Here is a 15001-nt window from a genome sequence, read left to right as displayed (position 1 = left end):
CAAGAAGCAGTGCCACTCTAAATCTCCAGCTGTTTCAGTTGTAGTTGCTGTACTTGATGTGTTTCAACAACAGTTCCATGTTCTGGTATGTTTCCTTCATGTGTAAAGCATACCAACAGGTACTGAAGGATAGACATTGTCACCTTATAACAAGACAGCCTTGAGGCATGAATCAATAAAATGGTACGTGATAGGAAAAATTTGAGGTGATTTTTGTTATCAGCAGCTCAAAATACCTAGGACACACCCAAAAGTGTTCAAGAAACAAAATCTCTGTTGACCAGTGTAATTAAACGAGTGAGTGAGTGAGTGAATAAGTGAGTGAGTGAGTGAGTGAGTAATTAAACGAGTGAGTGAGTGAGTGAATAAGTGAGTGAGTGAGTGGGTAATTAAACGAGTGAGTGAGTAAATGAGTGAGTGAGTAATTAAACAAGTGAGTGAGTGAGTGAATAAGTGAGTGAGTGAGTAATTGAACGAGTGAGTGAGTGAGTGAATAAGTAAATAATTAAACGAGTGAGTGAGTGAGTGAATAAGTGAGTGAGTGGGTAATTAAACGAGTGAGTAAATGAGTGAGTGAGTAATTAAACGAGTGAGTGAGTGAGTGAATAAGTGAGTAATTAAACGAGTGAGTGAGTGAGTAATTAAACGAGTGAGTGAGTGAGTGAATAAGTGAGTAATTAAACGAGTGAGTGAGTGAGTAATTAAACGAGTGAGTAAGTGAGTAATTAAACGAGTGAGTGAGTGAGTGAGTAAGTGAATAAGTGAGTGAGTAAGTGAGTAATTAAACGAGTGAGTGAGTGAATAAGTGAGTGAGTGAGTGAGTAATTAAACGAGTGAGTGAGTGAGTAATTAAACGAGTGAGTGAGTGAGTGAGTAAACATGTGAGAAACATCTCACAAAACTTTGAAGTACGTCTGTGGGAATTTGTGCCCATTCACTCAAAAGATGGCTCTGTGCAGGACACTGGAGTTTCTTTAAACCGAGCTTTTCTTCAATCTGGAACAGGAAAGGTCCTTCCCTAAACTGTTGCTGCAAAGTTGGAAGCATAGAATACTTTATATAACTGATTTATTACACTGATTTATAACAATTAGAAGGGCGTCCCAATACTTTTGTCTATGTAATGTGTGTGTGTGTGTGTGTGTGTGTGTGTGTGTGTGTGTGTGAGCAGTAATGCAGTAACAGGCTCGTTTCCAGCTGAGAGAACTCGACCCCCCACCGACGGTTCATTACTTTCTCTTAATGGAATTAAATCTACAAATCAAAGTGGCGAGCGTTTACCTTTACCCACCCATCACTTCCTCTCTAAATCCTTCAGCCGGCGTCTCTGTGCCCACGCTAATCAGCTTCAGGCTTTTTGTTTTCATGCCAAATGTTGAGGGGGGCAAATAAATAAATAAATAAATAAATAAAATCTCAGACTGATCGATTGAACTCTGGCTGAAGTAAACAAGGAGCGAGAATCAATGAGTTCTGATTCATGAGTGGTTGTCGTTCCACAGTATATTATTTAAGCAATTGAGTGTTAAGGGCCTTGCTTAAGGGCCCAACAGCAGAAACCTGGCAGTGGTGGGGCTTGAACCAGCGATCTTTTGATTACTGTGTGTCCAGTACCCTAACCGACAGGTTACAACTGCCCTGTTCTGATTCAAGAGTGGTTCTGATTCATGAGTGGTTCTGATTCATGAGTGGTTCTGATTCATGAGTGGTTCTGATTCATGAATCACTCAGATTCACGAGTCGTTCTGATTCATGTGTGATTCTAATTCATGAGTGGTTCTGATTCATAAGTGGTTCTGATTTGGGAGTCGTTCTGATTTATAAGTTGCTTTGATTCATAAGTGGTTCTGATTCATGAGTCGTTCTGATTCATAAGCAGTTCCGATTTGTGGGTGATTCTGATTCATGAGTTGTTCTGATTCATGAGTTGTTCTGATTCATAAGTGGTTCTGATTCATGAGTCGTTCTGATTCATAAGCAGTTCCGATTTGTGAGTGATTCTGATTCATGAGTTGTTCTGATTCATGAGTTGTTCTGATTCATGAGTTGTTCCGATTCATGAGTTGTTCTGATTCATAAGTGGTTCTGATTCATGAGTCGTTCTGATTCATAAGCAGTTCCGATTTGTGAGTGATTCTGATTCATGAGTTGTTCTGATTCATGAGTGGTTCTGATTCATAAGTGGTTCTGATTTGGGAGTCGTTCTGATTTATAAGTTGCTTTGATTCATAAGTGGTTCTGATTCATGAGTCGTTCTGATTCATAAGCAGTTCCGATTTGTGGGTGATTCTGATTCATGAGTTGTTCTGATTCATGAGTTGTTCTGATTCATGAGTTGTTCCGATTCATGAGTTGTTCTGATTCATAAGTGGTTCTGATTCATGAGTCGTTCTGATTCATAAGCAGTTCCGATTTGTGAGTGATTCTGATTCATGAGTTGTTCTGATTCATGAGTTGTTCTGATTCATAAGTGGTTCTGATTCATGAGTCGTTCTGATTCATAAGCAGTTCTGATTTGTGAGTGATTCTGATTCATGAGTTGTTCTGATTCATGAGTTGTTCTGATTCATAAGTGGTTTTGATTCATGAGTCGTTCTGATTCATAAGCAGTTCCGATTTGTGAGTGATTCTGATTCATGAGTTGTTCTGATTCGTGAGTTGTTCTGATTCATGAGTTGTTCTGATTCATAAGTGGTTCTGATTCATGAGTTGTTCTGATTCAGGAGTCGTTCTGATTTGTGGGTTGTTCTGATTCATGAGTGAGTTTGATTCATGGGTGGTTCTGATTTATGAGATGAATGTAAATGTAAATGAGTTGTTCTGATTCGTGAGTCACTCAGATTCATGAGTCGTTTTGATTCATGAGTGGTTCTGATTTATAAGTCATTCTGATTCAGCGCCCGACGCTTCCTCAGCGCTGAAGGCAATCCCAGCATTCAGTGCGGCACGACTTTTCTCACAAAAAATGACGTGGCGGACGAATGCGGAGCAACCAACGGAGTTCCCTTCAAATGTAAATAGATTCTTATTGATGTTTAATGTGTATAAAGGTGCAGGAGTGTCGTTTATTTGTAAATTCGTGCTCATCAGGGACAGTTTAAACTCCCTTCCTCTCCCATCCCTCACAGCCTCATAATCACTCATCATCCGCTGTGCTTAAAGGCGCGGCCCTGCACTCGTTACGCGTGTTATGATTAGCGTGCTGTTGTGTTGCTATTAAAATGGATATTATTTTAGAGTGCATTATTTTGTTTATTATTTTGTGTTAATTATTTTGTTTATTATTTTGTGTCCCCGCAGGTTCAGGTGGGCACCTCCCAGCAGGGCCAGAGGGTCGTGGGCTACATCACCTCCACTCACCTCCACGCCATCGAGAGTAAGTGATCCGGACGCGCGATAAATCTGTACACAGTCGCCATCACGGCTCCTTCATCCGAGCGCCCGCCCGTCCGCCCACACGAGCGCCGGTGCATTTCCATGGCGACGGCTGCCGGTCGGGTTCGGCGTCAGTGCTGCTATTTAAAGGCCGGCGACGTAGAAGACAGAGCTCCGCGCTATTCCTGGATGCTGGCGCTCACATGCTCGTGCTAATCACATCAAACCGAGCTGATTCAGGGCGTGTGTGAGAATTATGGCAGGATGCAAATTTTAGTGGTTAGAATTATGACAGAGTAAAAGTCGTGCCTGGTTTATTGGCACCACACCCGGTTCTCTAGCACTGGTGGGTACAAAGGGCGGGTCTTGTTTACAGGGACTGACAGGTACAGAGGTTGTAAATGGGTCCAATTCCACGGGCAGAGGGGAAGCGCCACGCCCCTGTACTCCTCAGTCAGAGCCTCGGATATTATTTTAATAGTGATCAGTTCTCATTTTATTTTCTAAACAATCTAAACAAACACAAATCTAATTAAACAAATCCTTCATACCTGCCTATTCAATCTGTGCAGGAATGTAGAGGTTAAATTAAAGTGCCCCTTTAGTCCCCCTGGAAGAATTTCACCACCTTCTTTGTTAGTACAATACTGTGACAGAATATGATCTAAGCAATTGAGTGTTAAGGGCCTTTCTTAAGGGCCCAACAGCAAAAACCTGGCAGGTGGGGCTTGAACCAGAGATCTTCTGATTACTGTGTGTCCAGTACCCTAACCGCTAGGCTACAACTGCCCTGTCCTGATTCATGAGTGGCTCTGATTCGTGTGTCGTTCTGATCATAAGTGGTTTTGATTCATGAGTGGCTCTGATTCAGGGGTCGTTCTGATTTATGAGTCGTTCTGATTTATGACTGATTCTGATTTAATAGTGGTTCTGATTCATGAGTCGTTCTGATCATGAGTGGTTTTAAATCATGAGTGGTTCTGATCATGAGTGGTTTTGATTCATGAGTGGTTCTGATTCCTGAGTCGTTCTGATTCATGAGTCATTCTGATTCATGAATCACTTATATTCATGAGTCATTCTGATTCATGAATTATTTAGACTCATGAGTAGTTCTGATTTGTAAGTCGTTCTGATTCATGAGTTGTTCTGATTCCTGAGTCGTTCTGATTCATGAGTTGTTTTGATTCATGAGTGGTTCTGATTCATGAGTGGTTCTGATTTAGGGGTCGTTGGGATTTATGAGTCGTTCTGATTTATGACTGATTCTAATTCAATAGTGGTTCTGATTCATGAGTTGTTCTGATTCATGAGTGGTTCTGATTCTGGAGTTGTTCTGATCATGAGTGGTTTTGAATCATAATTCGTTCTGATTCATGAGTTGTTCTGATTCATGACTGGTTCTGATTCAATAGTGGTTCTGATTCATGAATCACTCTGATTCATGAGTCATTCTGATGAAGAACGATTGGCTTGTTGTTCATTCGGGGTGGGAGCCGATGGGACCTCATAACTGATGCAATTACGACCTCTGCTGGCTGATTGATGCCGCCTGCACGGAGACGAGGGATAATGCTGATCAGGGTGTGGCTCTCCGTACACAAAGCTGATCCACATATGAACTCGCCTCGTGCAGGTGATAAAGATGCAGTCGGCTACTGCACACGTGACGGAGGGGGATGTACCAGTATATGTACCATGTATAACTGATTTTAAACACATCTGAGCGGCGGGTGTGGCTGTCCATGTACTTTTTTACCGTACGTTCGTTCTGTAGATGTTCCTCTGTGTCTCCGGTCCAGGCGACGCGGCGGTGCGCTGTGAGCAGCTGGATATGTTGCTTCAGTGGGGGACCGAGTTCAGGAGGGCCACGTCTCAATCCTCCGCTCAGGAGAAAGGTCTGGAGGACCAAGTGGCCTTCGACGTCATCCTCGGAGACCTCAATTTCGATAACTGCTCCTCAGGTGAGTCCTTGTTTAGTGTAAGTGTTTACATGGCTAATATAAAGCTGAATTTGCTGAATCTATTTATTTGTGTTTATTTTTTTAGAAGATAAACTGGAGCAGCAACACACTATCTTCACTCAGTACAGAGACCCGTGTCGGCTGGGGCCCGGAGAGGACAAACCCTGGGCTCTGGGTGAGTTTGTCTGTCCTCTGTCATTACTGCCCTCCTGTGGTTCATCACTAACACTGCTACTAACAAGTAAAGATGTGCTTGTAATGTAAATGAGACTTACAACAGAGTGAACTGGACACGTCTAAATAATTTATAATACTACTACTACTAATAATAAATATAAATATAATATAAATATGTTTGTATGTGTAATAGTGTATGTGTATGTATTTATATATGTGTATGTTTAAGTGTATACGTCTATATGTGTATGTGTATTTGAGTGTGTGTGTGTATGTTAGTGTGTGTGTGTATACATGTGTTTTAGTGTGTGTGTGTGTGTAATGGTTAAGTGTATACGTCTATATGTGTATGTGTATTTGAGTGTGTGTGTGTGTGTGTGTGTGTGTGTGTATGTTAAGTGTATATATGTATGTGTGTGTGTGTGTGTATGTGTGCCCGTGGGTGTAAGTGCGAGCGCACTGGTCCCGTGTTTTTCTGGAGTAAATGTAGACGAGGTACAGGCAGCGCTCCTGCAGATGGTGTGTGAGATGAGCTGGCAGGAAACTGCTGTGAACACATCGACTTCCCAGCATGCTCTGCAAACACAGGAGGCTCTGAATGGTAGCATGGCGGTGCAGGTTCAGTAGCTCGCATCAAGAATTAAACAACACGCACCCCCGAACACAGGGGGGTCTTCGAGGAAAAAAATTTTAAGAAGCTCAGATCTACAGATCCATCTGAGCTCAGAACAGGAAATGATTGAAAGCTCACCAGAAAGAGTGAGGCAGAAAGAGGAAGTGAGATGATGACCTGCAGGAGTGCTTTTGTAGAAAGCCCCCGAGCCTTTAGCAGGGTGGCAGATAGAGGAAGTGTAATTATGACTCACGGCGGTATGGAGCCGGCTCGCTGGAGTGTGGCGTGATGCCCACGCAGGCTACAGAGTCTCGGAGTCTCGGACGGCGGCTCTGATTGCGGAGAGAGAAGCCGGGGCGGCGACGTGCTCGTGAGCGGAGTGTCGACGAGGCGTTTCAATCCGTGTACGAGAGGGTGTTGATTGCGGATTTATGACTCGGCGGTGTATTTGAGTTCGCATGTTGAGGAATAATTCATACACTGTACGGCCAAAAGTATTTGGACGCCTGATCGTGAGCTTGTTCGACGTCCCGTTTTAAAAACAACCTATTAAAACAGAGTGACCCTCTGTGTGATCTTATCAACTAGAGCAACAGCCGCTCTTATGAGAAGCTTCTCACAGGACTGTGAAGTGTGTCTGTGGGAATTTGTGCCTATTCAGTCAAAAGATGACAGCATGTCAGTTGATGTTCCGGGTTCATTCCAGAGCTGTTGAGTGAGGTTGAGGTCAGGGCTCTGTGCCGGACCCTGGAGCTTCTTTAAACTGAGCTTTTCTTTATGCTGGAACAGGAAATGACCTTCCCTAAACTGTTTCTGCACAGTCAAAAGCATATTATTTCCTATTAACAGTTAAAACACATGAATTCAATACTTTTGTGGGCTTGGCTGAAGCCCTGCGATGGATAGGAACCCTGATCAGGGTGTTCCTGCCTTGTGCCCAGTGTTCCAGCGACCCTGACCAGGATATAGTGGTCATTAACAAATTGTGTGTGTGTGTGTGTGTGTGTGTGTTCTATAGGCACCCTGCTGGACCCAAGCGGCCTGTATGATGAGGAAGTCAGCTCACCAGAGAGCCTCCAAAAGTAAGTCATGGGGCAGTCTTGGCCTAGTGTTGGCACTGTTGGGCCCCTAAACAAGGCCCCTAACCTGCAATTGCTTAGACAGTATACTATATAAATGTTCCATCCGGTTTCACCAGGGTATAAATATGAGGTGACACAGTATGAGTGTGAGTCCAGTATCACACTTCATCAGTATCACACTTATTCAACTGCACTAACGGTCAACAGTTTTGGACACGCCCAGCCATCATCTGTAGCATCCTGCTTTCACTGGGGTATAAATATGAGGTGACACTAAGGTTTAATTCCGTCAGTCTTTCCTCTTAAATAAAATAAAACCAACATATAAAACAGTGGTTCCCAAGCGGAGGTTTTTTTCGGGGGGTCGCCACAGGTTTTTAAAATATTTAATTTTAGTCTAATAATTTTGAAGTAATTAATTTAACAATCGTTTAATCATAAAAAGTGCTTCGTAATATGACACGTATGCTTACTTAATTACCGAACCTCCGGAAGCGTGTTTTCTTGCGGCACTTGAATCAGACGACAATATTACATTTTGTTATTTTTTTAAAGTTACTTCTAAAGTCGGAACAAACGATTGCTTGTAAATTTTAATTGCACGCGCTGTCATGGAAATGAACAAAGAAAAAACGTAATCATTCGGATACTCGAATACCAAAATGCAGAGCCAAACATCACATTAAAGATGATTAACAATGAATGATTAGTGATGATTAGTCATCAATTATTATTCCGATAAATATTTTATTTATTTCTATTTAATTAATGTTAGTTCTGTTACAGTTTAATATTTGTTTAAAACTGTTAAATTAAAGAATTGTATTTTGAAAAATCTATTTCACTGTGTTTTTGTTTGGTTGTACAGTATAAGACCTAAGAAAGCTAAAGGACTCTAAGTCTAAGACCTTTTTAGGATTTATCAATAACGCCTCCTAATGTAGCTGTGGCAGGGGTCGCAGCCTACTTGGTCACTGAAAAAGGGGGTCGAGACCCGGGAAAGGTTGGGACACAGATATAAAACCTCTATAATTCAGCGATAGCTGTAAAAAAGCTACACAACAGTCAGAGCTGGAACGAACCTGCCTAAAAGAGGCTGCATATGTATTGCACCCCCACATACGATGACAAGGGGGGTCAGAAAGGCACCAAATCTTCAAAAAAAAACCCCCACAAAGTTGTAGATTAAAGAGACGAAGAGACGTCACCTTCAGTCATTCATTCCTTTCATTACCACTGCTTCAATCTGGTCAGGGTCACGGTGGGTCCGGTTTATTGGGCAGAAAGCAGGAAACATGCCAGACTGGTTCTCAGTCCATCACACACTTGAGTCAATTTATAGTAGCTCCAATTGGCCGGGCTGTAGATCTTTGGACTGGTGGGAGGAAACCGGAGCACCTGGAGGAAACCCACATGGACATGCAAACAGAGAACATGCAAACTCAGCCACCCAGCCACCTACCTACATGCTAAGAAAGTATCGTCTGCCACTGCCAAGAAGCTAAACTGGGTCAAGGTTTGATCATCGACAAAACAATGAACCTGAAACGTACACTGCATGGTCAAAAGTATCTGGACACCTGACCATAAGCTTTGACCAAATGCTTTTTAAAGACTGACGTCTATGTTTCGCTCTTCTGAGTACGTCTGTGTATGGGAATTTGTGCCCATTCAGTGCACTGATGTTGGTGATGCTGTGGAGTGGGGCTGTGGTCAGGGCTCTGGGCAGGACACTGGAGCTTTTCTTCGTTTAGCTTCTTGGCAATGCAGAAGGCCTTCCCTAAACTGTTGATGCAAAGTCGGAAGCATGTAATTTCCTTCATATGATTCATTTATTACACAAAAATTCAATCATTAAAAGGGGCGTCCCTTTCCAGTGTCCGAATTTCTACCCCCTGCTGAGGGAACAGAAAGGTTCCTCATGGGTTCCTTCACCTGTGTGTCTGTGTAACAGGGTGATGGAGAACGAAGAGGGCAGGAAGGAGTACCTGGTGTTTCCCGCCAGTAAGAACCAGTGTCCCAGTCAGAAGGGTCGCAAGATCCCGCTGAAGGGGAACGGACGAAGGATCGACTACATTCTGTACAGAGAGGAGGGACTGCAAAGCGACTGGAAAGTGGTCAGTAATGATCCACACACACACTAACATGAGTTTAATAATAATTAGAAAGGGCGTCCCAATACTTTTGGTCATAGTGTAGATGAGGCGTGATCGATTTATCTGTGTTGTTTATTTGTTTCAGGACATCGAGGAGTTCAGCTTCATCACTCAGTTGGCGGGTCTGACCGATCACCTCTCTGTGGCCGCTCGACTCGCCGTGTCCACGGGAGAGGAGGAGTCCTAAAAACTCGCCGCCTTCGTACACGACGCCACGGACACAGGGAACATCGAGGGGAGGACCGAAATTAGCCGCGTGACGTCTCAAAACGACCCGGACGGACGATGACGAGCGGAAAACAAAGCGCGATGTTACGAAAGTTAAACGTAATCCGAACACACACACACACAACTGACCACATGTGCCCTCATGGTGGTACAATTACCACAGACGCATCTGGAACACACTGATCTCACTCTCTCGGTTCCTCCTTCAGGACTCTCGACGTCCAGCGAGTGAGAGTTTACGCCTCCACCACGCTCTATCTCACAAGTTCAGCTCCTCTCACTTCTCTGTGGCCTACAGACCAATGAGAAGCCACCCGAGAGACGCCACGACCCCGGACGTGCTTCATAGCAAAGCCTGGATCCACAGTGTTGCATGTCCGGATACTTTAGGAACACCAAAGTGTAAAAACGCGGTTCCTGTTTTAGACTTTTCTGTCATCGAGAACCTCAACAAGAAGTGTCTTTCTTTTCTAATCCTTTCTAGACCTTTTTATGGCAGCTGTGCCGACTTTGTAGGGAGTTTATACATCACACACACACACACACACACACCGAATCATTTTCAGCGTGTAACTCTGTCCGAGACTCTGGACTCGATCCGGATAATTACAGCTAGTTAAAGTTTCTATTTCTAGCGCCGTCAGGTAATTGTAGCCAGTGGTAGAAATACAGTCGTGCTACCGTGTACGTGTGCGCACTAGGAACCGAGTGTTACCGTAGATTAACCGTCCGGACGTCCGGATTTATTTTGTCTTTTTGGTTCAGATGTTTGATCAACTTTCATGGAAAAGCCACGAAAAGCCATGAGAAACTACTGCCTGCTCCGTCACCAGATCCACAAACGATTCAGTGATTCACGATTCACAGAACGATTCAGGACTTACAGCAGACAGTTTACAGTCTGCAGGAGTTTTTACGATTCACACGATGATTCACGATTCACGGTTCACAGATCCACTATTTACAGAATGATTCATGAATCGCTGAAGAGGATGAGAAATTTACAGGAAGATTCATGAATCACATCATGTCTGATGATTCAGGAGGCAGTTTACAATTCACAGGATGATTCATGATTCACAGGATGATTCATGATTCACAGAATGATTCACCATTTACAAAACGATTCATTTACAGGATTCACGATGATTTACGATGATTCAGGATTTACAGAAAGATTCATGAATCACATGTCTTATGATTCAGGAGGCAGTTTACAATTCACTATTCACAAGATGATTCATGAATCGCTCAAAACGAGAAATGTACAGGATGATTCAGGGCGATTCATGAATCACATCATGTCTAATGATTCAGAAGCCAGTTTACAATTTGCAGGAGTTTTCACTATTCACAAGATGATTCACGATTCACAGAATGATTCACTATTTACAAAATGATTCATTTACAGGATTTAGGATGATTCAGGGTTTACAGGAAGATTCATGAATCACATCATGTCTAATGATTCAGGGGGCAGTTTACAATTTGCAAGCGTTTTTACGATTCACAAGATGATTCATGATTCACAGAATGATTCACTATTTACAAAATGATTCATGAATCGCCGAAGAAGATGAGAAATTTTTGAATTATTCAGGACGATTCATGAATCACATCATGTCTAATGATTTAGGGGGCAGTTTACAATTTGCAGTTTTCACGATTCATGATTCATGAATCGTTCAAAAGGATGAGAAATTTACAGGATGATTCAGGACGATTCATGAATTTGCAGGAGTTTCATGATTCACAAGATGATTCATGAATCGCTGAAGAAGATGAGAAATTTCAGAATGATTCAGTATGATTCATGAATCACATCATGTCTAATGATTCAGGGGGCGGTTTACAATTTGCAGGAGTTTTTACGATTCACGAAATGATTCACGATTCACAGATTGATTCACTATTTACAAAAAGATTCATTTACAGGATTCAGGATAATTCAGGATTTACAGGACGATTCATGAATCACATCATGTCTAATGATTCAGGAGGCAGTTTACAGTCTGCAGGAGTTTTTATGATTCACAGCATGATTCATGATTCACTGAATGATTTACAAAATGATTCATGATTCGCTGAAGAGGATGAGAAATTTACAGGATGATTCAGGACGATTCATGAATCACATCATGTCTAATGATTCAGGGGGCAGTTTACAGAATAATTCACTATTTACAGGATTATTTACATGAACGTTGACTGGGGCAAGGTGCCGGACTATTGATCAAAAGGATGCGGGTTCAAGCCCCACCACTGCCAAGTTGCCATCGTTGGGCCCTTGAGCAAGGCCCTTAATCCTTTATTGTGTTCATTGTGTTTTGTCGGCTAAATGCTGTGAATGAAAAATGAAAAATTGATTCGCGATTCAGAGGATGAGTCAGGATTCACAAATCACAGAATCATTTATGATGATTCACAACATGAGTGACATTTACAGACAGGATTCACATGGAAACGATACCGGATGATTCGTCGTTGGCTGGATTCTTCAGAATTCACAATGATTCATGATTCGCAGATTGGTGGATGATTCATGATTCACAGCCACAGGGTTTTTTTGTTTAATTTCAGCAGTATTGCTGGGGATTCGTGATGGGAGCGTCCGGGACTTTTGGCGTACAGTGAAAAGGCTTCGTTATGTTTGCTGTACAGGACAGAGACTCTGTGTTCACACCCGCGCTGAGGCGGCGGAGCTGGTGCAAATGTTTACACTCCTGTTAATCAACACTACGGACGACGTGAACCCACTTTTACTCCACGTGAACGTTGTTATTCATGTCAGCTGGTTGATTTTATACTCTCTGTACACCTTTTTAAATGATTATTATTATGATTATTAATATTGTGTTTCTACATTATTATTATTATTATTATTACTGTTATATAACCAGTATTTCCCTGCCAGTTAAGCTGCCAGTAAAACCGATGAATGGGAACTGAGACAGACGTCCGGCCCCCATCCATCCTACAGTCCTAATTGCCAAAATATACAAGTCTGAGTCCACCACCAAAACCTCATTCATCACATCAGATATACAACCACTGCATGACACGGTGGCTCAACAGATTGTGTTTTAGGGTCTTAAATTGGTTCCACTTCTTAAAACATCTGTTAAAACATCTTCTTAAAACATCTTAAAACGTCTGTTTTAGTGCCACTCCATCACAGGCCTCACACACACACACACACACACACACTTCGAGCAGTTTAGTGTCTCCTGTTAACCTGACTGTCACAGAAAGGACCCAAATCACTCCACCTGGGAACCGAACCCAGGACCTTCTTGCTGTGGGGTGACAGTGCTACCCACCGAGCCACCGTGCCACTGTGCCGCCCACAGACAAGAAAATTAAATAAAAAATGACGTTTTTATATCCACATAAGGAAAATAAAGTAATACTACGGTCTTGTGGTGGCTGAGCTGAACTGTACTGGTCGTACCACGTTGGCCGTGATCACACATGCTAATACCGGCATCGCTACCCGTCACGTGTCCAGCTGAGACTGCAAAAATGCAGCATCATTAAAAATTAATATTATTATATCATGGTTTTTAATAGCTGTGCATGTATGGCACGGATGCATCTCGACCCTGACGACCAGGCACAGCAGGTTCAACTATTCGTGTCGTTTTAACATGCCAGTCTGTGTATTGGCGGTAGATCGGTCAGCATGATGCCCTGTGATGGATTGACGGCCTGTCTAACGCTGAAGAACGGTATACAAAGCAACACTAATCCGGACGTACGATGTGTGTTCTTGGTGGTGAACTCTGACCCTACACGTCAGGCGTGGCCAGTCGTCCGGTCATCGAGGTTTGACGTCTGGGGTGTTTAACCGTGAGCAGCGTTTTCCTCCTTATATGTTTATGCCCGATGGACATTGTTTACACAGCACACAGGATCCTACACTGTGTGGCCAGAAGTATGTGGACACCCCTGCTAATGATAACACTGTAGGAACAGTTTAGGGAAGTCCCCTTTCTCTTTCACAGAGCCCTGGTGAACATTCAACCCGACTCAACACTTCTGGGGTGAATTCAATTCAGATTGCGAGCCAGGTCTTCTCTATAATGGGGCACAAATTCCCACAGACACACTCCGAAGTCTTATAGAAAGGCTTCCTTAGAGAATGAATGATATTAAACCTACACTATATGGATGAAAGTATGTGGACGCCCCCCTAATGACTGAATTTAGTCATTTCTGCCACATCCATTGCTAACAGGTGTATAAAATGATAAGCTTTTAACACGGTGAGAACAGTTTAGGGAAGTCCCCTTTGACTAGTCGTGAGCAAAGGAGCCCCAGTTGCGTACAAAGACCCGACTCAACACTTTTGGGGTGAATTCAGTTCAGATTGCGAGCCAGGTCTTCTCTAGAATGGGGCACAAATTCTCACAGACACACTCTGAAGTCTTACAGAAAGGCTTCCTTAGAGAATGAATGATATTAAACCTACACAATATGAATGTAAGTTTGTGGACGCCCCTGCTAATGATTGAATTTAGTCATTTCTGCCACATCGGTTTCTAACAGGTGTATTAAATGATATAAGGTTAATGATACGCTTTAAGGGACGAATTCAATTTGGGTTGTGAGCCAGGCCTTCTCTTGGCATGGGCACAAATTCTCACAGACACACTCCGAAGTCTTGTAGAAATGCTACCCGGTAGTCTGGATGGTCAGGCGTCCACATACTTTTGTCCACATAGTGTGTATGGGTTTATGGAGCTCTGCTTTCAGAATGTAGAATTCGGCTTCTCCAGACGTCAAATCTCAATCCTCGGCGAGACGTTTTCTGAGACGTTGGATAAAACTCTGGTGTTATTTCTTTATTACTTTGATCTTTATCGTGTCGTGTTTCTGTACCTGTAGATTCATTCGTTCGGCAGGTTTATTTTTATGTATTTTATATTTTACGAGGGTTAAAACTGATCACGGTGCAGCCGAAAATACAGAAGAGTCGTCGGGATGAGACGTTTTCCACCCGACGACGCCGAACACCCAAATGTACATAATGATTCAGAAATCTCGTTCATGTAACATTAATATAAAAATGATCTTTTACCTCAGAATCTGACTTGTTTTTTTAGAGAATAGCTTTATTTCTACTGCGGCGTTCACGCATCGCTAATCTAGCGCCGTCGCCATCAGGAAAACAAGGTTTCGATTTGTAACGTAAACAAGCTGATTAAATATGGATGCTTTCAGCATGATGTGGTGTGTTTTCATTTCTTTATTTTATTTTATTCACAGCCTGGTGTCATTTTTAACCAGGAGACAGGTAAAGTAAGACGTTTGTGTGTATTTTTAAGGGACGTGTAGCTCATCAGGCGCAAGGGTTTGAATCACAGCTTTGCTATCAGCCTGCCGGGCGCCCACACGGGCACACGA

At 42.8% G+C, this 15001-nt stretch overlaps 1 protein-coding gene across 1 annotated transcript in view; it reads left to right on the top strand.

Moving 5' to 3' along the window:
• The window catches only part of smpd3 (sphingomyelin phosphodiesterase 3), a 17101-nt gene extending 6956 nt beyond the window's left edge, over window positions 1-10145 (top strand). The window contains exons 2-7 of the mRNA XM_062999692.1: window positions 3301-3376; window positions 5178-5339; window positions 5425-5514; window positions 7148-7211; window positions 9166-9328; window positions 9453-10145. Of these exons, the coding sequence (XP_062855762.1) occupies window positions 3301-3376; window positions 5178-5339; window positions 5425-5514; window positions 7148-7211; window positions 9166-9328; window positions 9453-9554 (657 nt within the window). The 3' untranslated portion in view covers window positions 9555-10145. The remainder of the gene's footprint in view (window positions 1-3300; window positions 3377-5177; window positions 5340-5424; window positions 5515-7147; window positions 7212-9165; window positions 9329-9452) is intronic.
• The last annotated feature ends 4856 nt before the right edge of the window (window positions 10146-15001 follow it).

Source organism: Trichomycterus rosablanca, chromosome 8 (genome assembly GCF_030014385.1).
Source record: "Trichomycterus rosablanca isolate fTriRos1 chromosome 8, fTriRos1.hap1, whole genome shotgun sequence".
Taxonomy (NCBI): domain Eukaryota; kingdom Metazoa; phylum Chordata; class Actinopteri; order Siluriformes; family Trichomycteridae; genus Trichomycterus; species Trichomycterus rosablanca.
This window is presented reverse-complemented; position numbering and strand designations above follow the sequence as displayed.